Raw genomic sequence first — 24,682 nt, forward strand, 5'->3', positions numbered from 1 at the left:
CTCAGCATAACCAGGAAAAATGCCTCAATTAATAGGAAAACAATTAGACCAAATAGTTAACAAAAAATTGACAACTTTCTTCTTTTTCTTCTTCATCTTCTTCTTGAGCATATTCTGAACATATTCAGGAAATACATGATAATCTATACATGGACTGACATCATCAAGAAAACAATATTCAAACAGCATAATTGGTTAGAAAAGACAGTGGTGATTTGAGTAATAATCCTCTGATTGGCCAGATATAAAGAAACATATCTACGTCAAACTAAGTGTTTACTTAACCTAACCTAAATGATAATGGGCAAGGATTCTTCATATCAGACTAAAATCTTATCTGACCCAGACATTGAAAGGTTTGCCCTAAGAACTACAGAATCATTAACTTTGTACCTATTATGTTGTCTGCTAACAATATCAGACCTACAAGAGGAAAGCCTTGCATCAGGTTTCAGGCCTGATGCAAGCCCATCATTCAGGAACTCTAGCACTGCATGCAGAGGGGGTCATGTGGAATCAACAGACTTCTGTCTGCACCATCTATGAAAAGCCTGATTGTGGAGTCTTTCCTGGATGCCAAGATGGTATTTGTCACATCCGTCAAATAGCCAAGCTTCAAGTAAGAAGACCATTCAAGCTCCATATGGTCAGCATTAGTCGATCTGGCTCTGGATGCCAGACCGGTCCCTGGATGAGCATGTCCAGAGACACCGGGATTTGTAGTGGAGGAGACTCGGATAACTGTTGCGGAGTTGAAAACCACAGATGACAAGGCCACCATGGAGTCACCAGAAGAACTGTGGCCTTCTGTTGTCGTATTTTTCTCAGGACTTTTGGTAGGATGGGAGTGGGAGGGAAGGCATACAATAGTCCCCTGGGCCACTGAGTGGTCAGGGCATCCGTGACTTCCACCCTGTTGTGATGGAACCTTGAGAAAAATCTGGGGAGTTGATTGTTCACACCCGAAGCAAACAGATCCACTATCGGAGTCTCGAAATGTTGTAGTATCCAGCCGAAGGTCTTTTTGCTCAGCGTCCACTCTCCTGGGTCTATCATTCATCTGCTGAGCCAATCCGCCTTGATGTTGTCAAACCCTTGATATGCTCGGCTCTGAGTGAAGCTAGGTTTCTCTCCACCCAAGTTAGAAGTATCAGAGCTTCTTTGTGGAAGGCTGACGATCTGGATCCCCCTTGATTGTTCAGATAAGACTTGGCTGACACATTGTCTGTCCAGACTAAGATATGTTGTTTCCGAACACTGTCTTTGAAGTGAAGAAGGGCCAGTCGTATAGCTCTGAGATCTAATATGTTGATGGGCAGAAGAGATTCCCTGTGGGACCAGCGCCCCTGCACTGGGCTCTCGTTCAGGGTCGCTCCCTAACCCTTGGAGACTGGCATCCATGAAAATCTGTAGCTCATCTTTGTGAAAAAATTTCTTTCCTTGACGAAGATTGGAGTCCTTCATCCACCAACAAAGAGACTGACGTAGGGACAAGGGTACCTGTAGTAAGGTGTCTTTCTTCTTCATGATTTGAAACTGATAGGGACGAAGACAGATCTGTAGAGCCCTGGTGTGTAATCTGCCCCACTGGATAGCATCCAGATTGGAAATCAGGAGTCCCATAACCTTGGCTAAGGTCATGAGTGACAATGTTGGATGTTCTATGATTAAACTCACCGCTTGTTTTGTCTTTGAGATCTTCTGTTCTGGTAAGTATAGAGTGGTAAGTTTGGTGTCGATCAACATACCCAGATGTTTCAATCTCTGGACTGGGTCTAGTGAGCTCTTGGCATGGTTGATCAAGAAGCCGTGCGCTTGAAGACACTGTATTGTCTCCTGAACGTCCTGAAAGGAAAAGTACTGAAGAGGGGGCGTTCCCAATCCACACAGGAAGAGGAAGAAAGAATTTTGTTCCCGCCTCTCCCTGATAGGATGGTGGGAATCACCCAAGATGTCCTCTGCCTCAGAGGGAGAACTGTTTAAATTACCCACCAAGGTAAGCATAGGGCTAATCAGGCAAAAGAGATACAGCCAGTGCCCTCCTGTAATAAAGGAATTAATTGATAAAATATTTTGGTTTATACTTCTGATACTTGTTTTCTTATAGCTTCTCAGACACCATAAAAAAGCACACCTGCACACAGAAGTATACTGTGTCAGAGATTGGACTAGGCTGAACACCACCTGGGAATATTCCAACATGCAGGCAGCCTTTAATGAGACAGTCTAGGAACAAATGCTAACATTTGATTCTGTTGGTAGGGTCAAAGAAAGGGCATCCAAACTTCAGTGGAAAAGTTGCCCTCCTCCATTGATTTACTTTTTTGTTTCCTTGCAGTGTAAAGAAGTGATGCAGACTCCAGTCTCTGTATAACAAATGTTTATTCAGAAACATAATACATAGTGTCCTCCAGCCCCAACCTTCCCTTCCCCTGTAATTCACCATTCCAATGGAACATAGCTGTCTGGGACAGGGATTTGCAATTCTGTACACACATAACAGTTCTCCAGTTCACGAACAGCATCTCCCAAGCAAGGGTGACATTATGACCAGACTGAAATGAATAATCCAGATGATCAAATCACACTGGAAACAAATCTCCTTGCATGTCCTGGAGGGTTATGATGGGACGTGACCCGATGAAACGGATTGTACAGATGAAAAAGCAGAAGAATCCATAGAGCGGCAAGCTCTGCTATGAAAGTGATCTAATCACACTACAGGATTTCAGCACAGATGAACAGAGGGCTAGCCTTGTAGCTGGAAGGATAAAGATTTAAGCCCCCACCCTAATTTAAAAGTAGCTTTTAGTACCCTTGGCTTGGCTTGAGTTTAAATTAATGCATCTATTTGAACTGTTGACAATTCTGTTTCCACTGGGTAATGGGATATTAACAAAAGGGGGAGTGCATGTCTCCTAGTGAAGACTGGCAAGTCAGTGAAAGATTCTGGATGGACCAAAGTGCATCCTTCTTCCTTGGAGTTTGGTTCACTCCCTACTTCCCCTTCCATGTTCTGTGCCAACTGGGCAAGGTCTCTCACTATCAACGGCATGTGGCACTTGCTATTTTCCAGGACAGACAAGTCAGCAATAGTGCAGTACAGCAGTACCACAGTCTGCCCCAAATATAGGAGAGTGTTAAAGGATGCCATTTTCACTATTGAACAGTTCTCAAAAGCGGGAGGTGGAAGTTGTTTCTGTGACCAAACTCACCTCCAGCCAGAGTGAGGAACCTTTGCTGTGGGATGAGGGAAGGCAGGGTAGGACAAGGAGAAGCCCCTGAAAGCAATTCTAACAAGTCTAGAAGTTTGTCTCCCAGCAAGGTCCATGAGCAGCACACACAGGCATGAATCCAGGTCTGTCTGAGCAAGCAAAACAAGGGCCTGCAGAGCTTTTAAAGCACAATGCAAGAGAGGTGGACTGCTCTGCTCCTTCCTGAAAAACTGAAGGTGGAGCAGGAGTGCAGGCACTTTCTCTCCTGCTCAAATGGTCGAGATGGAGGGGTGCACAAAGTGAAAAGGAGTATTCTACTGATAAACAAAATCCCATGCATCCAAAGGATGAGAAAGCAGTTTTGTGACATCTTCAGACTGAAGATGATGTCAATGTTGGGAGTGGGGCCCTTTCTTCTCTTGCTAACACATGTTCAACACAAGCAGGGAGAGAACAGAAGTGTAGGGCATGCCATGTTCCCGTACCTATACATTCCTCCCACTGCCTGCACAGCCCCTTCCTTCTTCACTGAGGGGCTGTCTTAATTGACTATGGGATGCTGCATGAATGTAATTTTACAGTTTTAAAACTTGCTACTGGTATTATTAAGGGTGTGGCAGTCCAGCACCACACCTGGTCTCATCCCTAGACATTGTTGCACTGAAAAATGAAATGAAGTTTTATCACCAGTCAAAAGTAAAGGGACTCCATCTCTCACTCAAAAGATGCCAGCCCAAGCAAGATGCTGCTTGTGCCCTTTTGCCAGATGGCACTTTTCCTGGCTGGCTACTAGAGGACTGAAACAAAGGAAGGAGTTGTATGGTCTAAGCTTGGTGCTATATTTCTCACTGGAGGAAGGGAAGATTAATCCTTTAGAAATATGCGGGCAAAAAACTCCAACTATGAAAACAGAACACATATATTAGGGACAGTACTATTGTACAGGAAGGTAGCAACTGTAGAAAAACAAAGGTCTCCGCACGGTCAACTGCAGTAACAGTTGTGTTCCTGCATACATCTCCCTATTTCCCGTGCTCAATAGGTTTTCCAGTCCACTTCTTGCCTTCCACTCCTCAAAGTTTGATTTTGAACTCTGTAGGCTGCACAGAGGCAGAGATCCCTGAGGATTTGAAGAGTGCCTTCAAGATGGTATCAGGGTCCACCTCTGCAGGAGGATTTGAGGAGGCGCCTACACTTGTTCGACGTGGTTCACCTTCTTTCTTCACTGAGGGGGTGTCACTTAATCGACTGTGGGAAACAACAGAAAACAGAGTTAAATTCATGACAAACTCACTCTAGCCTCTTTGTTCCTGTGCCAAAATAACCCCTTGGTACACCGAGGAGCTAAAGAGTTTGAAACAGGAGCTACTCACGGTGATCCATGCAATGGTCACCTCCAGGCGGGATACTGGAACTTGCTCTACCCAGGGCTTCCCTTGAGGTTGATCCGGAAAATGCAACGGATCCAGAATGCAGCTGCAAGGGTTCTGACAGGAACGCCTTTTAGAGCGCATATCCAACTGGTGCACTATCTGCTGCACTGGCTCCAGTCTGAAAACCGGATCAGATTAACAGTTCTAGTGCTAACCTTCAAAGCCCTTAATGGTCAGGGACCAGCATACCTTTGGGACCACCTCTCCTGGTCTGTCCCCAGCAGAGCATTATGCTTGAGTGACCAAAATCTACTGGTGGTCTCTGGGCCCAAAGAGCATTTGGCTGTCCTCAACTAGGGCCAGAGCCTTCTTGGCCCTGGCCCCAGCCTGGTGGAACACTCTTCTGGGAGAGACCAAGGCCCTGCGGGATTTGGTACAATTCTGCAGGGCCTGCAAAACAGAGTTGTTCCGTTGGGCCTATGGTGATAGGCCTATCTAAGTTCTGGCCTTCCCCTCTTTCTCACTCCCCCCCCTTTCCCTTCTATCAGATGCCTGTACATTGCCCCCCATAGGAGTTTTTATGTCATCTTGAAATTGTATTTTATAGTATTTATTGAGATTGTTTTTTGTACCACTGGAAAGTTTTTAAAATGTATGTTGTATAAATTGTTGTCACCCACTCTGAGCTGGTCTTGGGGAGAGTGGGATATAAATAGTATAAAATAAATAAAAATGGCAAGAAAACAAAATGCTGAGCTGAGCATCCAAGTTTATACTTTTCAGTGGTTCCCAGCCAAGGTACCGCATAGCTCATTTAAGCCAAAAGAAACGTTCATGGTATTTAAATTATCCAGTGTCCTGGGCAGAATAATGCAGAACAGGGAAACTCAGCCACCATCTTTTGAACCAAAATTCTCCTTCTGATGATCAAAACTAGCTGTCAGAGGCTGGGAGAAACCTGATGAAACCTTAAGCAGAAAGTACAACTGCTGCATACGCAGCTCAAAATCTGTGTGGCAAAAATGGGAATTTTTAAGAGTAAAATGAACAGACAGAGGCTGTTATCTCCCTTTCAGACAATCCACTGACATTTTGCTACAGAGCAAGGTATTCTATGATGTCCCTAAGCAAAATACCATAGTTCCTTGAACATACTTACAGCAAGATGGGTTGGTCAGATGTGATGATATTTCCATTCATATGAAGGTTGCATTTCATTGGTTGCCCTGGTGAATGAAAACAAAGGAAACTAAACAGTCTAGCATGGAAAGAAAGTATTGCACCCACTTTTTAATCACTCCTACTGAAAGTGGAGCAGATATCCAAAATAATGGTTTCCCCTCATAGCACACAATCACCTCTGACTGGCAGAAGGACAAATCATCAAATATCAGTGATCAAACAAAGCAGACTGGAGTCTGCATCACTTCTTTACACTGCAAGCAACAAAAACAAAAACAAAAAAACCCCCAAAGCAAGATGCAACGTACAGGGCGCATTTTCAGAAGGCAGTGCACCACTGGCCCAGTAAAAGTTTGCCCTTTTTTACATATCAAAACCAGCAACAAGGTACATTATATTTTTCAGAAATGTTATATAAAATGGCACATCCCTTTGTTTTTCTTAACAGAAAGGTGAATCACAACCCACTGATATATTTCATTGACAAATTTCTGTCCAAATGAACTCCTTTTGTGTGTATCTGAGTTGTCTTTGAGAAAGCCTACTTAAGATTTAAGGGCATATATCCATGCCCTTAAGCAGCACAGGAAATACTTTACTGCCTGAATTGAGATTTCCCTGAAAAATGTTTAATGTGCAGCAAATGCTGATCATAAAATCCTAACTCAACAACCAAAAGCATAAACAGAAATCAGTAAATCAGTTTCCACAAAATGTAGGTAACTTTGAAGAATCCAATGTTATAAGAAAATATAGTATCATGGAAGATGGCTTTATAGCTGGAAGGAATTCAGATTAACCTTTGTGGAAACCAGCCATCATCTTAGATTGAGGCTCAAGATTCCAAGGTATAGCTAAAGGTCCTAGTTTTTAATCCAGAGGTGCTCCAATCAGGTAGAAAGCAAAGGCGGGGGGGGGGATTAAATACACAAATGGAACACATGGGGGAGGAAGTAGTGAACTCCTGCCCCATCCTCAGATCCCCAGCATCCCCCTCAACCAGAATCCTTTGTGAACTTTGATATTCAAGGGATGACAATTTTTATTTATTTGATTTATACCGTGCACTCCCCACCGAGACAGGCTCAGGGATGAACTTTGATATTCTTGGCACTGTAACCCAGACTACACTTCAGTGAAAAGCATAGTACCTGTGGCAGAAACTTGGCTACCTGTTTGAGAGTTCAGGTCTGGATGCCTACTTGAGAACCAAAGCCTACTCCTTTGGACTGGCTATTGTTTTCATTACTTAATAGAACAAAATAAAGTTGAAAGTTAAAGCAATGCTGCCATGTTATTGAAAGCTGAGACTGAGGTGAAAAGGGGACACAGAATGATCCCAAAAAAGCTTGCTTTCCATCCCCAGCATGGCTTCTCATCTCCCCCCACCCATTGTAATAGAAATTAACAAAGGACACAAACCCTAGAGCCCAATTATTTCTTTCAGAAAATATATTCATAATGAATATCTCTCCTTTTAGTGGCTCAACAAAGGCTTCCAGCATAGGGCTGTGTAAAAAAAAAAAAAGTCGGCATTTTTTGTCTTCGGATATATCAGACCTGAAAAATATTGGTAAATGTGAAATTTCCCCAGTCCAATACTGGTAAAGTATTGGGACTGGGGAAATATTTGGTATTGCTGAATATATTTGGGTCTTATATACCCAACTGAAGGGAAGGGAGGCATGTTAAAATGCCTTCTTTCTCTCTGGAAGCCGCTGCAGCTTTCCTGGTTGATTTCACTCCCCCCCCCCCCCAAGTCAGCCTTAGGTTTAAGCTATTTAAACCTAACAGCCGACTAGCCAGGGGAGTGACCACAGAGAGCCTCCTCTCTCTGCCTTCCCTTCTCTACCTGCCCCAGGGAAGCTAGAGAAGGGCAGGCAGGGAGCCCAAGCATGTTTCCACGGCTACCCTTGGCTTCCCAGCTGGCCTGCCACTGCGGGTTGGCTGGGTAAGCATATGGAAGGCATTGAAACATGCCTCCTTCCCTCCCTGCTGCTGCAGAGACACTCAGGGAGGGAAGGGAAAATCAGCGCAGGCCTGTTTAAATGCCTTTCTTTCCCTTCCCGAGATCTGCCCCTGCGGCACAGCTGAAGAAGGGCAGGCAGGGAGCCCCGGCATGTTTCCACGCTGGCTGGGGAAGCACAGGGAAGGCATGGAAACACGCCTGGGCTCCCTGCCTGCCCTTCTCCAATTGCCACAGGGCTGTGGAGAGGCTGGAGAAGGGCAGGCAGAGACAGCGCAGGCATGTTTAAATGCCTTTCCTTCCCTCACTGACCTCGGGGAGGGAAAGAAAGGCATTAAAACATGGTTGTGCTCTCTGCCTGCACTTCCCCAGCAGCCCTGGGACAGCTGGAGAAGGGAAGGCATAGAGAGGCGGCTTTCCCTGGCTTAAACCTAAAAGCTGACTGGCGGGAAGTGAAATTGACTAGGGAAGCCACAGGGGGAGGGAAGTCTGCATTCAATTACCTGAAAGCCAAAAGAGCCAAATAAATTTGGGAAACTCTATTTGGTAGCTGAAAAGTTTCCTGAATTTGCATTTGGCTTAGGAATACCGAATAAATACCAATAAGGCATTTATTCGGTATTTTTTTCGGCTATTCCAGCACATTCAGGTAACCAGGCAAAGGTCTTGACAGAGTGACCTTCTAGTCCTAACGACTGTGCTTTGACAAAAAGGGCAAACTTCTGATACCTTCCCAAACAGTGTAAACATTGTAGCTGCATGCTGAACACCCAACAATTCCTGAAAATGGTCTCTGGGCCTTCCTATTATGGCCCCTCTTCCCAGGTTCTGATAAGTTCTTAAAACAGTTAATACATCAGCAGTACCATCCAAGAACTCTGGTGGGGCGAATGCTACACTTACCATCCAAGCACCTGTTGTTGTATTTCTTATATGCAGTGATGGCATCCTCCTTTTTCACAAACACAACCTCAGCCATCCCAGGGTGCACTAGACGGGCTCGCTTCAGAGCACCACATACACAGAACAACTCCTGCAGAAAGAGCAAATAATTGTATTTATTACTGTTGCTTATTACCTTTAAGAAGTGCATAATGTAGGCCCTTCTAAGAGCTTCCACAGTCAGAAGTTATGTAGCTACAGACTGTGGAGAGGGCCCTTTTCTAAGGTGATGCCCTTGTTGTGGAACACTCTCTTCTACTGTTGTTTTATAAAAACAATTTTATTCACCTAGGCCAGAGTCCCCCACATAACACCTGTGGGTGCCATGGGGCCCACCAAGTGTTTTTAGAAAGTGAGTGGGGCCAGGTGGGACTTTTGCCCAGCAAGGCTTCTGACTGCCCATTGGAAATTGACTGACTGTGCAGATTTTTAAAAAATATTGTTTGACAGCAGCTGCCAGCACAACACAAGGAGGAGAAGGGAGAAGGAGGAGGAGGAGATTTATACCCCACCCTTCACTACCCGAAGGAGTCTCAGAGCAGCTTACAATCTCTTTTCCCTTCCTGCAACAGACACCCTGTGAGGTAGATGGGGCTGAGAGAGCTCTTTCGAGAACTGCTCCTGAGACAACAGCTCTGAAACAACTTATAACTGACTCAACGTCACACCAGCAGCTGCACGTGGAGGACTGGGGAATCAAACCCAGTTCTCCCTGATTATAGAGTCCATGCTCCTAACCACTACGCTAAACTGGCTCTTCACTGTGTGACTGAAGGTAAGATGTGACAGCCATTTTGTGGCTGGCCACACCTCCTGTAGCAGCCATTTTGTTTCTGCACCCCCCACACTGTAGTAGAGATGGGACTATATAGATTTTCCCCTGTTTTGATTATTCATATTTCTCTGGTTTTTATAGATTTATTCTTTAAGTAATATTTTATTAGGATGTTAGAAAGGCCTGTTATATAGAAGGCTTTCCTCTTGTAGGTCTGATATTGCTAGCAAGCAACATAATAGGTACAAAGTTCATGATTCTGTAGTTCTTAGGGCAAACCTTTCAATGTCTGGGTCAGATAGGATTTTAGACTCGTATCAGTAATGAATACTTTTGTTTGGGGAAGAACAAGCTTTAGCCGATATGCCTTAGGTCATGTCAAGTAAATATGTGACGCTATTGCATAGAAACACCTTACTTACATTTGACCAATAAGGAGATTTTTATGTAAATGTTGTTTAAGCTTTTGTAACCAATTATGCTGTTTGAATATTATTCCCATGATGATGGTATGATGTCATTTTAAGTATTTAACTTTATGTATTTCCTGAATATGTTCAGAATATGCTCAAGAAGAAGAAGAAGATGAAGAAGAAAAGGAAGAGTTGTCAATTGTTGTTTAGCTATTTGGTCTTATTGTTTTCCTATTAATTGAAGCATGTTTCCTGATTATGCTGGGAAGAAAGTAGTCAGTTTTGATGGGTTCTTTGGCCTAACTGTTTTCCATATTTAATTACAATAAAATACAAGAACTTCCTCCTCATTTGACTTCATTTTTGACATGGAATCTAATGTCTACAACAACACTATGTCAGAATTCAAAAGAAGCATGCTGGCTTGAAAAGGTTGGGGACCCCTGACCTAAGCCATTAGGGGTTTGAGTTGTTTTGCTATCTTTGCTGGTTTCCTTTAGTCCTAGTGTGTTTCAGTTACCGTTTTGAATTTTTATGATACTTCAGTGTTTTGATACAATCATTGCATTTTAATGCTTGTATTAAGTCGTCTATTGTAAAATTTAAAATAAGCAGTTTTACAGATTTGAAGGACTTGGCGTGAGACAGACACATGCTGGAAATGCATGCAGTATTAGGGATCAAGACCATGGCAGTGAACTGTTCTTTTTAAGCATCTCTCCACTGCAGGGGATATCCTGCAAGCGAAGTAGACTAGTTCTGCCAGCTCAGCACAAATGTCAGGATTAATTCTGTAGGACACATTCCACTTCTAATGGAGAACTAATTCTAGAGGGGTTGTCTGTTGTGTCAAAAATAAAACAAGAATCTTGTGGCATCTTGAAGATTAAAAATTATTCCAGCATAAATTTTCACGGACAAGAACCAAGTTCTCCAGATGCAATGACTGGATCCTCATTATGAAGTTATTTTATGTAGGGGGCGTGTGTTTAAAATCAAGCATCAGGGTTAAGGGGCTATGAAATGTAGGAAAATACATTACATAATGCAATTACCTAAAATTCAAATCTAATTAAAAAACCCAAAATGAGTATTCACCAGCTAGGTTAGTTCACTAGTTAACACCTGCAACAGGTACAGAGTCCAAGGTTTTTCTAAGATCGTTTACACTAACAGTGACTATTGTATTCACTTCTGAGGTGGCCTTTGACCATAATAATTTATGTACTGATAAATACTGAGATAAAATCCCAAGTCAGGGGGAGGGGATAGTGTGAAACTTCTTAACGTCCCAATTCAGCAATGTCAAACTGGAGTCTCCCTTTGGAGTTCTTCTGTTGAAGTACTTTTGAGGCCAGTAATAGAGAGGCCTGGGAGACTGAAATATCCCTTCCCTTGGTTTCTAAATATTATGATTTTTAATGTCACACTTGTGTCATTTTATGCTTTTGCATAGGGACTGACCTATTTGTCTTCAGTAGAAGGGCGCTGTTGACAATATGATGGAATATATTCACACAAGAGGATGACCAGTGAATGGAGTACCAGATTATCCCTGAAGAAAGCATGCATCCCAAACTAATTTACATTTTAGGAATATCTTATTTATTTACTTATTTAGGATATTTCTATGCCTCTTTTTCAGAGCCCTGCTTGAGGCAGCTTACAGTTAAAACCATGCCAACATACTAAAAACAAGCTATTGGACATAAACAGCATTAAAAACTACCCCAAAAGAGAAACTAACCATTTGAAAAACTGGTAAGAGAAGCCCCCTAATTAAAAGTCTGGGTAAAAAGATGCATTTTTAGCCTGGCAACTGAATGAGAGTAAAGCAGGCACCAGGCGAGGCTTTGAGGGCAGGGCATTTCCAAGAGGAGGTGCCGCTACAGAAAATGCCCTGGCTTTAGTCCCCACCTACCTCAGCTCTGAAGGTGGGGGGGGGGGCACAAAGAGCAGGGCTTGAGAGGCAGGCTGGAGAGTACAGGAGAAGGCAGACCTTCAGGTACCCTGGCCCCAAGCCCTGTATGGCCTTAATGGTCAGAACAAGCACTCTGAACTGTGCTCAGAAGCAGAGGGGTAACCAGCGCAGATCATTCATCACAGGGGTACAGGAAACAGATCCATCCCGGCCTCCAGGCCTCGACAGTATGATACTCACAACAATGTCTTCCTCTGTGACTCGAGGGTGCAAATTATTCACAGTCATCTTGGTACCTTCTAATGGGCTGAAGGCCAGCTGCCAAGAAACAGACCAATGTGTCATATGCAGAATGGACAGAAAGTACGCAACAGGTGAAAACAGAAAACTTAAGACTCTAAGGAAGAGGGAAACTGATGAATGGTAAGGGCACGAATCAGCAAAGTTTTGTCTTCACAGAATTTCCACTGTTTTGCATGATTCCTGCTAACCTCTTATTCTCTTCTTTCACCAAACATGTGCCTTGCAAACATGAACAGGAAGCACTCTCTTGGCTCTCAAAACTCTTATCAGCTCAAATTACTGCTGAAGTGCACATTAAATGCTGCTCTTAGTTTAGGGAAAATTAAGTGCAGACTTGTTTGTTAGTAAGGAATCTGTATCTGCCATGAGGGGGGCATTTATTTATTTATACTTTGGATTTATGAAATGACCAGTCCCCGAATGCACAGGGTTCTGGGCAATTTACATCAATAAAAATAATTAAACAACATAATTTCCAGTTAAAATACAATAAATATAACAATACAGGCTTAAAATCATTCCCCAAATGGCATTAATAGACAACCTTTAACCAGTTCTGGACCGGGTTTCCACCCCGCAAGCAGGGCAAGGAAGAAAAGGGGGGGGGGAGGTGCCAGCCATGTTGTTGCTTGTTGCTGCCCTCAACCAAAAGCCTGGAGGAACATCTCTGCCAGGCCCCGCAGAATTGCATTAGGCCCCACAGGGCCCTGAGGTTATTTGGCACAGAGTTCCACCAGGTGAGAGCCAGGGCTGAAAAAGCCCTGGCTCTGGTTGAGGACAGCTAGATGTCTTTAGGGCCAGGGATCACCAGTAGGTTGTTCTCAGCAGAGGAACCAGAGGAGGCGGTCCTGAAGATATGTAGGTCCCAGACTGCTCAAGGCCTTAACAGTCAATACCAAAACCTTGAACCTGACTCTGTACTCCCCTGGAAGACAGTGTAACTGGTGCAGCACAGGCTGAATATGTGCCATCCATTACGTTCCCATCAGGACTTGCACCGCCACATTCTGGATCAGTTGGAGTTTCCAGGTCAGTCTCAAGGGCAGGCCAGCACAGGATGAATTACAGTAGGCTAGCCTGGAGGTGATCGTTGCATGGATTACTGTAGTTAGGTCAGGGAGCAACAAGAAAGGGGCCAGTTGCCATGCTTGGCATAGATGGAAGAATGCCAGGTTGGCAACATTCGTGACCTACGCCTCCATAGATAAGGAGGTATCCAGGACCACATCCAAACTCCTGACAGTTTGTGTTGGTGTCAGTGGCACCCTGTCAAGGGTGGGAAGTCTGTGTCCCAATCCTGAGCCCCCTCCCCAGCCACAGAACCTCTGTCTTTGCTGGGTTCAGTTTCAGCCGGCTCTTTTTAAGCCATCCCACCATGGCCTTCAAGCCCATTGCCAAATTATGCGGGGTGGTGTCTGGGCGGCCATCCATTAATAGGTATCGCTTGGTGTCAGCAGACTGAAACTCCATACCAGATGGGCAAGGGGGTGCACATAGATGTTAAACAGCACTGGAGAGAGGGATTGCCCTGAGGCACCCAACATATTAAGGGGTGTCTAGCTGATATCCGGGCTGCGGTGGCACAGAGGTTAAGATGCTGAACTGCAGACTGGAAGGCCGGTGTTTGGTGATTTGAGACCCTCGTGCTGCGTGATGGAGTGAGCTCCCATCTCTGGCCCCAGCTCCTGCCAACCTAGCAGTTCGAAAGCAAGAAATTGCAAGTAGATAAATAGGTACCGCTTTGGTGGGAAGGTAACAGCGTTCCATGTGCCTTGGCGTCTAGTCATGCCAGCCACATGACCATGGAGATGTCTTTGGACAGCACTGGCTCTTCGGCTTGGAAATGAAGATGAGCACTGCCCCATAGAGTTGGATTCAACTGACTTTCGAGCAAGGGAAACCTTTACCTTTACTAGTTGACGTCCTCTCACCCAGAGCCACCCTCTGCCTCCAACCAAAGAGAAATGAGGAAAGCCATCTCAGCGATACCCCATGAACTCCCACGTTGGCAAGGCAGTGCACTATGAGACTCCAATCAACCATGCTGAATGCTGCCGTGAGATCGAGTAACAGCCGCAGCACTGACCCGCCTAGATCCAGCTGTCTGCAGAGATCGTCTGTAAGGGTAACCAGCACTGTCTCCATCCCGTGGCGGAAACTGGACTGGAATGTGTCATCCAAGAAACTCTGGAGCTGCTTGACTACTGCTGCCTCAATTACCTTACACAAAAACTACACATTTGAAACTGGGCAGTAATTGGAAGGAGCGGTAGGATCCAAGGTTGGTTTTTTTGAGAGCGGTAACCACCTCAGCTTCTTTCAGACCCTCTGAATAGACCCCCGTCTCCAGGGACAGATTGATAATGTCCATCAGTGGGCCCCATATCCTCCCATCACCAGCTTTCACCAGCCATGAGGAGCACGGATCCAAGAGGCACGTGGCTGGTCTAACAGAACCCAGGGTCCCGTCTACATCAGCCTGGGAGAGTCAGCTGAAGTTATTAAATACTGAATCCAAAGGCAGCCAAGGGGCCAGTTCACATACTGTATCTGCATTGAGAGGTTGGTTGCGGCGTGGCAACAAGACTGTCCGCTAAAAAGCTCACAAATGCCTCAAAGCTAATAGCTGAATTACTTATTTTGGATCCTTCACTCACCTCAATTGGTGCAGGCTCTTCAGGGGGCTCCTCCTTGGTCACCAAAGTTCGGGACATGTTTGTCAGGGCCTTCGTCCGAATGGGGGAAGGTGGAGCTGGAGGGGCTGTATAGGCATCATTCTGGACCACTTTTGTGAGGGGAACAGTCTTTGACAGAGAGAACTTGCTGCCACTGAGCCCAGCCTACATAAATGGAGAACAAAACATCCCTGAATGTTTTAAGTGCCAGATCTAGATCCTCTTCCTCTAAGCAGCCAAAGGCAGGTGCATCATCTCCCATTCTAGAGAGACTGAAGCCCAGGAACAAAGTCAATGTGGTGAGAGAAGGACCTGCACCTGCTCAACCCCTAACCGCCAAACTTCACTTACACAGACAGAAATGCACTTTGGATAACTGTCTTTGGATAACAACCGTCTGCATCAGAAGTGCTTGCATTTCTAGAGCACTCTGAAAGGGGAAATATTTTACATTGTGTACACAGATATGACATCAATTATAACCATTTAATTTGACAGAATGGAACAGATATCCCCCTCCTAGAAATGCCACAGAAGTAAAGCTCTTCCTGCAGAAACTCTCTGTCAACTTCAAGGATGACAAAATATTTTATTTACATCATTTATACCCCACCGTTTCCCACGTTGGGGACCCAAAGTAGCATACACAATTTTATCCTCCCAACAATCCTGTGAGGTAGGTTAGGCTGAGAGTGCATGACTGGCCCAAGGTCACCCAGCAAACTTCCATTGCAGAGTGATTTAAACCTGAGCCTCCTAGATCCTAGGCCAACTCTCTCTCCACTCCACCACAGTGGCTCTCAGTCCCATATGATTAAACAGAATTTGAAGAAGTCATCTTGCAACAGCCCCAACGGGGCAACCAAATTCAGAATTCGTGTACCAAAAAAGTATGTTTTGCAGACTCCAGTAATTTCAAAAAGTGGAATTACACAATCACCAAATTGGGGGGGGGGGGATTAAAGCAGCAATTATGAAGTTAAAAAAACCTACAGAAGACATTTGAAACACATTATACAAGAAACACATTTATCTAGGTAATTAGCATGAGGAAATTACTTTGCTCAAAGAATGCCTCAGCTAAAAGAGCCCAGAGAAAAAAAAACTGCAGAACTATAAGAGCAGTTCTTTAATACATCAGATAGTTTGCTATGCTGGAGGTAAATGAATATCATTCACCTCTGTGACAAGTAAAAACTGCCCGTGATCAAGCTAAACTGTTCTTCTCAAAGAGCTTACTGACTCTTAACAGAAGAAGAAAGCCCTGCAATGGGGTCCTGGCTGTTTCCAGATGCAGCCCTCACCCTTTCTGGGAGAAGAGCAGTGACCAGTCTCAAGTTGTTAGTGGGGCTGTCCTCATTTCCAGTAAAGGCAGAAAAGAGAAAGCCTCAAACTGCAGCTTTCTGGAAGGCTGAGCTGTAGAGGCACTGAAGATCCAGCACAACCCAATGCACATTTTCTAGGAAATAATCATTTTGCGTTGCATAGGACTTACTCCCTGGTAGGTGTGCATAAGATCACTACTTACAAAACACTGGGGGGGGGGGGGGGAAAAGGGGGGAAAAAACAGGGAGAAAAGGACAGCAGTGAGGGGGGATCTAAATGCAAGAATGGCTAGAATACAAGAAGGAAAGGGTAGGATTTTTTTTTTTTACTTTACATGCCAGCGAGACCCACTAATTCCTACCTAATGTGTATGATACAAAGCTGTTCATATTCTTTGTGAAAGAAAAATATTTCACATGGACCTGGGGCCATCTCTCAGTGCATACATAACAAGCATTTCCCATCACAAAACAAAAGAAGAAATATCTACACTGGCAGACTTCATGCATGCAAAAATTCAATGTTGCAGCCAATATATTTAGTATGGGAGGTTAATTTGGAAAACAAGAAAGGGTCTGCACTGAGACTATTAACAAAGTATTTACAATGGTTTGAAGAAAGGGATAAAGTGTAGAGTATGCAGGGAGCATTAAAAAGACAGTTAGGACATGACCAACAAGGTTTTAAAAAATCTTTCAGAAGTTACACACCTAGATTTTGAAACTGCCAAAACAATACTAAGTGTTTCGATGGCTTGCATCACACAGGAAAGATTTTGATAATATGCTGAAAATGTTATCTCTGTTTACTAGTCTGATCGCAAAGGAAAACAGAACACCAGAAAACATAATGCTCCGAAAGGAATCTGTTCTGGACTGGACTGTGCCATTCTGACTGACCATTTCACAGTTTTAACAGATGGAGATACAAAAGTGGACAAGGGCAATGATGAGAAGGAAACAACTTCAGTACCGATGATAGAATTAGGTTGCAACCCACAGCCTATTTCTGTCAAGGTAATTCCATTAAGCTCAGTAGCACTGTTTCAGAGGAAGTCAACTGTAGTCTTCAAAAATAAAGGCTTTAGCTTAAAGAGAAGTAAGCAGCACATGAACTACTGAATCATAAACTGGGCAAATAAAGTAGCTAAGACAGACTTCCTCACCCATTTCTGTCCCTCTCCCCCCCCCCAAAAAAAGATGCCCCCGTGAAAAATCAAAGGGAAACATTATGTACCTGTGAAGCAGACCATAAGGTTTAGTGGTATACATGGTTAAGAATCCATGACAATCCATGACTAAAGGTCAAAGTGAATTAACAGAGCAGGATATGTCATTTCATAACTCACCTGGAAAGCAGCCTGTACAAGGCTCTACTGGGAACAAGACATTATTCTACTGCTAATGCCGAATATGATGACCCAATACAGATTTTTTAAAACCTACAAGAAGGCGCTGCCCAGATAGAGGAGCTTTTTCTGCAAACCTGGAGAGATCCTCAGGTTTGCAGAAAAAACTTGTACTGACATCACTGCCAGTGTTCCCTCTAAACTGACTTAGTGTGAGCTAGCTCACAGATTTTCAGCCTCTGGCTCACACATTTTTGTCTTAGCTCAGGAAGGATGGCTCCAGAGCAAATTAATTTATGCAGCAGCCAAATCGCTCGCTCACAACTTTAGTGCCAGTAGCTCACAAAGTAGAATTTTTGCTCACAAGACTCCACAGCTTAGAGGGAGCATAGACACTGCTTAAGTGGGGGAAAAGGAGATCTCTCATCATAGTGTTGTGAGACTTGGCTATCATTTTACGGTGGCCTAACAACCCTGCTAAACGCTGCTGGCTTGGGGGGCAGCAGAAACAAATGGCCATGGAAAGGTTAGAGAAGACGGACAACAACTGCCAGGAAGGAAGGCCAGAGCAGAAATAGAAGGGCTGGAGGGACAGAGCACGAGGTAATAACAAGCAGGCTGGGAGGAAGCGGAGATGGGAATGGAAGGGTTGGGTGGAAGAAAGGCAGGGGGTGGGGGGCTGAGCAAGAGATGAGGAAGCGGGAGTAGTGGGAGGTGGAATCTATCAATTTTGGACTGCAAGTAAGAACCAGGAGGCCACAGATGACCAAAATCTTTAAGTTCTAAAATTATTTTCAAGCAATTCAGAAATAAGATGGTGCAGGTTCAATACTGATCCTGGCCTGGCCTTGATTAGCAGAAGCCAGATTTTTGCTCGGCTTTCCCCACTTGCCTTTGCCTCCATTCTTGGCCACACTGATGCCTGCTGATCAGTAGCCTGAACAAGCATGCAGTACAACAGAATCTAGAAGCAGCAGGATAAAATGCCCAAGCAATAAGGAGGCAGGAAAGCAGCAATGAGGAGACAGGTAAAAGAGAAGGCTACATTTGCACTCCGCAACAGATGCATATGTCTACAAATTCAGAGGGACACTTGTTCAGAGGTAAATATGGAAATATAATTAAACCCAATTGCGCAGCGCCACAACACATACATGGAAAGAAATACAAGGCCAAAAAGGCTGTAATAATTTGTTCATTCAGTGCATGTATACAGCATGTCAGCATTCATGCGCACATCAGGGGCTTAGGTGGGGATGGGGTGGTAAAAGAGTGAGCAACTGAGACAGAGCCTTACTGCATTATGAAGAAAGCTGTTTGTGGTAGTAATTTTCATCTGTTTGCTAGGAAGGGGGGATACCGCTTCATCTTCATCTTCCATGTCATACAGGCACTAAAAAAATAGCAAATAAATTATTTAAGTGAAAGCAGTTTACTTGAGATTTCTGTTTTTCTAAAATGTGAGGTAGAGAAGGGCACTTGGCTTTCATGAGGTAAGCTGTTAAATAACTATATCATCTGGGTCCGTGATGTCCCTTCAGAATGGTCACACACACATCCATTCCAGTGCTGTGGCATATACAGTCCTACTAGCTTCCAGGGATTTTTCTAACTTAAGCAATGAAAACATGCATGTATCTTCTCTGAAGCAACATTTGCAACCTCTAAAGGCACAGGGCTTCCTATCTGTGCCCAATGAACAGTTTCAAAACAGCTCAGTCAGCTTACATCAAGTATCTCTCAGAAGTCCATTATGGCTAAAACTGCTCACTGATCTCAACATCAGTTTCTCCTGGATTTGTCTCAGCACTCAGCCAGCTAGTGCTGGTCTAACCAGCCTCTCTGTCAAATGAAAGCAGGGAAGTCAACTGCAGCTAGAGGAAATATGACAGCCTGCCCACTTGGGTCCTCTGTAACTTCAGAAAAAGATCAGCCAATGACACCGAGAGAGGCAGGGCAGAGAGGATACTGCAAGTGTGAAAAACACTAGCAGCAGAGTACAGAACTAGGGAGGAAGGTTCCAAAAGTATTCACTACCATGACAACGATTTGTCATTGTGAGATATGATCCTTAGTGACCTGTCTGAATGAACTGAATACAGACAATATCTGAGCCCATGTCCTATAAATATATAACTTACACAAAGCAAGCAAAGGTTCAAATCATTTGCCCATCTTATAAAACAAATGTAGTTTCTGTTCAAAACCTTCCTGGTGTTCTACAGTAACTGAGTATTTCTCACCCTGGTAATGAATGACACGCACCTGTTTGTGTGTGTGATTGTTCACAACATTGATCTTCATACCTGCAGGGTGAGAGTGTGATGAAGCTGCAGCCTTCTGCTGTAGTGGGGGGGAAAGTTACATAATTAACAACAGAGCACATTTTGCCTGACCTCAGTTTATGGAAGAATATAAGACTCCTCCAGTCTGCAGTTTATGACTATAAGCAGCACTGGACCACTCTGTACCAGATTGTTTCATCCTTAAGAGGTAAAGTGTAACCTTGCCATCCCTCCCTTCCATGCCACATTTGACTGACATGAGGGGTAGACATTGACATTAAAAGATACAAAAAAGTATGGAAAAACAATATTACAATAACACTATACTGGCCTTTCTATTCTGTGTAGAAAGGGACTGTATATCATGTAATAAAAACCAATTATATAATGCTGGTACAACTTCTTACATATACTCAAGAATATTACAAGCAAATTTATTCTGTATTTCCCCCCAGTAATATTCAAACACACTGTACAAGTATTCCATGCTAAAAAAAAGCAAGTCGATAGAATCAACATTAAAATAACCCCCATATTTAACTTTGGGATAATAAATGCAAGTATGATCACAAGAGAGAAACAATTTAAATTCTGGAGAAAGTACCAACACCAATTTCAATATGCAGAAAATCCATGTGGCAAGAAGAACTGGGATATCTATGCTTGAAACCTCAGATTTTGGAATAAAGCAAAAATCCAGAACTCACATGCATGAATTTATCACTCTTAAAATTAAACTACATTACTGCTTTCCTCAATCTGTTCCCTTTGAAAGACATGGAGCTCTCTAGCAGCTGACAACCATAACCTACTTGAATGGTTTTTGTGAGCTTCATGGCAGGGGCCACTGTTTCCATGGCAGTGTTTAGAATGGCTGCAGCAGGCACACTCCTTTTCAAGCTGATCTTCTCCCTGGCATCAACAACCTTGGTCACCTTATCACTACCTTGCTGCTTTCGAGAATTGAGCATCTCTCGGGCATCCTGTACTTTCCCTTTGATTTTGAATCTGGCATCTTTTTGAAGCAGTTTCTCCCGGGCATCTTTCACACCAATTTTCTGTCGGGCATCAGTAACGCCAATCTTTTGACGTGCATCAAATGTCTGCTGGAAACCAATACTTGATGCTGGCCTGCCAAGAAAAGTTTGTTGGATTCCAATTCGGGATCTGATACCACCAAATACTGGCCTGGTGTTCAACCTGGAATAGAAACGTCAAACGTTATGTGAGATGCAGCATTTCGACACAACAAAATAAAATACGACAGCCAACTCCAAACCACTCAAGGAAGAGACTGTGGAGATTTTATCATCTGAAGTGGAACTGAACAGCATTAATATACATGCAATGGAAAGGACAGAGCTGATCAGAGAAGAAGCTAAGTCCTGTAAAGTAGCCGCCAAACGCATACAATTGTACTTTCCTTTTAGCTCCTTACATAAAATCACATGCATGTTTTACTCTGGCACAGAGCAGGGGAAGGAACTGTTTGCCCTTCCTCACTCCCCAAATTTGGAATCCAGATTCCTGTTCCAGACCTGTACTAATGGAGACAAGACCAGTGAAGTATTACATTAAACTTATGGAAAATGACAAATAAAATGAGATTACTGGGCAGCTGGAAGATCTAAACACAATCCAGCCAGCTTAACTAAGAAGTCCACAGAGTTACTTTTCATAGACTGGAAAGAAGGTGCATTAAAATTACCTTTCAACCATGTTTCAATTAACATCTTGGCCAAATCCTCTTATTTAGTCATTTCACTCAAATGGCTGGACCCTGGCAAAAAGCAGATCTAAAAATATGGTAGGTACCTGGTGATTTAGGAGAGTAAAAATTTGATGCTCAATTCTTGAAAGCATTTAGGAATTAAGGATATTTGTTTAGCCCTGTGCAGAGCTAGTACCTCAAAATCTGATGTTGGTGCCTGCCACAAGACATGATAAGTGTCCCTATGGTCATCACAGTAGATGAACATAAGGTGACATTTACCTTGGTGCTTCGCCACAAAGGTACACAGCTCTGAGACATTAAGCAACCTGAAGACAAAACCCCTTCACTGCAAACAGTTCTCTACTGTCAAATGATTAGCAGCAAAATCAGCAAAAAGTGTCATTGGTAAGACTGTCTGGCAGTGCACTCTTAGAATGCTTGCCTAGGAATGTTATAAAATCTTCTTTTATTGTGCCTCACAAGGAGACGGCTGGACAGGCCCTTTGCTCTTAGGAAGGGAGCCAGACTACATATACTGGTGAGATTCCCCCCCCCCCATCCCAATACCACTATCCAAATATGATATATTATAGGTTTCCCCCCCTTCAGTGTCATTGGGCTAAATAACTGTAGCTGTGATAGCAATATACATCAATAGTTAATTACAGGTTACACCCAGGCCTTAGGACACATGGAATTATTCAACAGCCAGCCTGGTGGCATCCCAAGGAATTATACTATACAACAGAAAACTTAAGGACAGATATGAGTAGAAAGTTCTTGTAGGTGTTCAGGGTAAATATCCATGGGAAGGCAGGGTCATACATAAACTAGGCCCTATGCAGAGTACTTACAATCTATACTAGATAGGTAACAGTAGTGCAGGGAGGGAATAAATGAAAATAAATACATAAACTGACAACAGAAAGATGGATGAAATCAAGCCATTTATTGCATCCACTCTGTCTGTCAAGCCAAATTTTAGATTACAAGCTCCTCTTAATAGGGGTCTGTCTTCTTGATTTCTGTAAAATACAGTTGATGACACAATGGGTGCATTCAGACGCGCCGTTTGATCTGGTGTCATGACAGTTCAGCAATGGATTTTATATGCATGATCACACAGTCAACATCTGCCTCCCATCCCCAGCCATTGGTTTCCGGCTCAAAACCCCTTTAACCTGGAGTATTTTGTTACCAGATCCCAAAGTGGTGTTTTCTCAGCTCTCCCCCCTGTGTGATCGCTCCTCCGGTGTCAAGCCACTTCCGGTTTAAACCCCGCTCGAAAGCTGCCCAAGGCTTCTGCTTTTCGACCGCCATTTTTTAAATGCGTTGGCGGTGTAAGCATAGGCAGAGCTCCGTTACTGTGTTTAGAAAACCAACATTGAAACGGTCACTTGTTTTAGAGTTTAGATGAGTTTGGGATCTCACAGAGGCCATTTTCCGGTCAAACGTTTAAAGGGAAGTCTTTTGTTGGAGGGGTTGGATTGATTCACCCTGGCGGTTCTGTGCATGTGCCATGGTAGTTTAGCCCCCCATTCTATGGATGAGCGCCTATGCGCATGTGGAAACTGAATTAAAAAAAAAAAACGCCAACACACGCTCCTGCACGCCGGTAGCATAGATGCCGTGGAGCGACGTGACTGCGTGGTGAGGCGGGATAAGGGAGGTAAGTGTGATCATGATTATCCAGATAAAATATAATCTGGTTAGAAGTGGAGCAGTTTAACCCACTCTCAGCACGCCGTCTGACTGCACCCCAAAACATTCCCTAACATTTCCCTGCATGTTGTTCAGCTAACACAGATGATAAGAACTCAGAGTAGGAACTATATCATGTCTGAGCGGTTTTTTGTTCCCAGCATGCAGGTGTCCCTTAAGCAACAAAGAGCAATCTGACAAACTGGGGAGAGCACTTTAAGCTGAATGAGTGCCTGACAATAATAGACAGGGACTCTGCAAGATGGAGATACCAACATTAGGAGAGAGAGAGAATAAAGTTTCCTCTGGGAAAATGAAATAGTGTGGGCTAATTTTTCAAGGACCCAGAAAGGGGACAGGCAGGGGTAGCTCCACTACCCCAGCAGGCTCCGTAAGTACGCAACGTTAAAGCACTGCCAACGACGGAAGGCTCAAGATCGGCACCACCGCAGCATCCCTTGAGACACTGCGAGAGCCGCACTTCTGGGACTGTACAACTGCCCACTATTTTGGGGAAGGGCGAGAATCAGATTTAGGGAAGGATCGAGAAAGGGTCACAATCTTACTACAGACAAATTCACTGTCAAACCCCCCCCCCCCCCCCATTCAACTATCACATCTCAGGCTCCAGGCGCGCACAAGACGAGCTCGAAGACCCCACAGAGCCAAATGCTCCACCGAGTTTAGAAGTGACAAAAGACGTAACCAGTCAAGGAACAGCGTGCAGCCACCGGGGGGGCGGGGGGGCTGCCCCTCACAGAACTCGGACCGGCGCTGCAAGCAAGAAAGGGGCTGAGAGGGTCGCTAACTGGGCCCCTCCCGCGAGCTCTGCCAGTCGCTCCTCTTTTCCTCGGCTCACCTCCCCTTCATGTTTACATTCACGCCGCGCTTCCTGATCAGCTCGTCCAGAGACAAGTCCGCCATATCGTCGCTAGGCCTGGAGACAAGTCGCTGCGACCAAAGGCCGGACATGAGATTTAACTACTTCCGGTCTCAATCTACCTTCACAAACGGCGGCGGGGGGGGGGAGAGGGTGAAAGTCTCGCGATTTTGTCCAGCAAGCTTCGCGGGCGCGAGAAGAGAGAGGAGACAGCGAGCGCCGCAGTAGCTAAACTCCCATAGTTCCTCGCGGGGACGTCATTTGCATACTCGCCGAAAGGGCGTGAGTGGTCATTTCTACACCTCAAAGATGCCTTTTCCAACGTTTATTTCAGAAATAACAGTAAGAGGGGACTTACAGTTATGTTCTGAAACGCCTGTGATTCTCTTTCATCACCTAAGTTTGCTCATCCTGACCTGAATAATAACTGGACGCTTCCACATGACTTCCCTGCGCGTGCTACGGTTATGCCTTAAACTTATGAGTAAGGAAAATAACGATCCGGGGTGACGCCCGGATCCTCACTGCTAATGTGAGAAGAATTTTTGAACGGGTACAGGTCGACCCTATGGTGACCCGCCTACTTAGTGGGATGCCTCGGTGTTTGATCTGCCCGTACCCTTTTTTGGAAAAAATAATTACATCTAGCCAATGATTCTTGCT

At 44.3% G+C, this 24,682-nt stretch overlaps 1 protein-coding gene across 2 annotated transcripts; it reads right to left on the bottom strand.

Moving 5' to 3' along the window:
* Positions 1 to 2,411: 2,411 nt before the first annotated feature.
* Positions 2,412 to 24,124, bottom strand: POLDIP3 (polymerase (DNA-directed), delta interacting protein 3). Of its 2 annotated transcripts, none has more exons than XM_015420694.1 (9): positions 23,999 to 24,124; positions 20,537 to 20,924; positions 19,705 to 19,779; positions 18,737 to 18,832; positions 14,748 to 14,930; positions 12,028 to 12,105; positions 8,640 to 8,769; positions 5,748 to 5,814; positions 2,412 to 4,463 (listed from the first exon to the last, which is right to left on the bottom strand). In XM_015420694.1, the coding sequence occupies exons 1-9, from the start codon at positions 24,109 to 24,111 to the stop codon at positions 4,289 to 4,291; spliced, it is 1,305 nt and encodes a 434-aa protein (XP_015276180.1). In that variant the 5' UTR covers positions 24,112 to 24,124; the 3' UTR covers positions 2,412 to 4,288. The 2 variants fall into 2 exon arrangements, with proteins under 2 accessions (XP_015276180.1, XP_015276179.1); XM_015420693.1 differs by having other exon boundaries at positions 19,705 to 19,782.
* Between the last annotated feature and the right edge of the window lie 558 nt (positions 24,125 to 24,682).

Source organism: Gekko japonicus, unplaced genomic scaffold, assembly GCF_001447785.1.
Source record: "Gekko japonicus isolate JY-2015 unplaced genomic scaffold, Gekko_japonicus_V1.1 scaffold1291, whole genome shotgun sequence".
NCBI lineage: Eukaryota > Metazoa > Chordata > Lepidosauria > Squamata > Gekkonidae > Gekko > Gekko japonicus.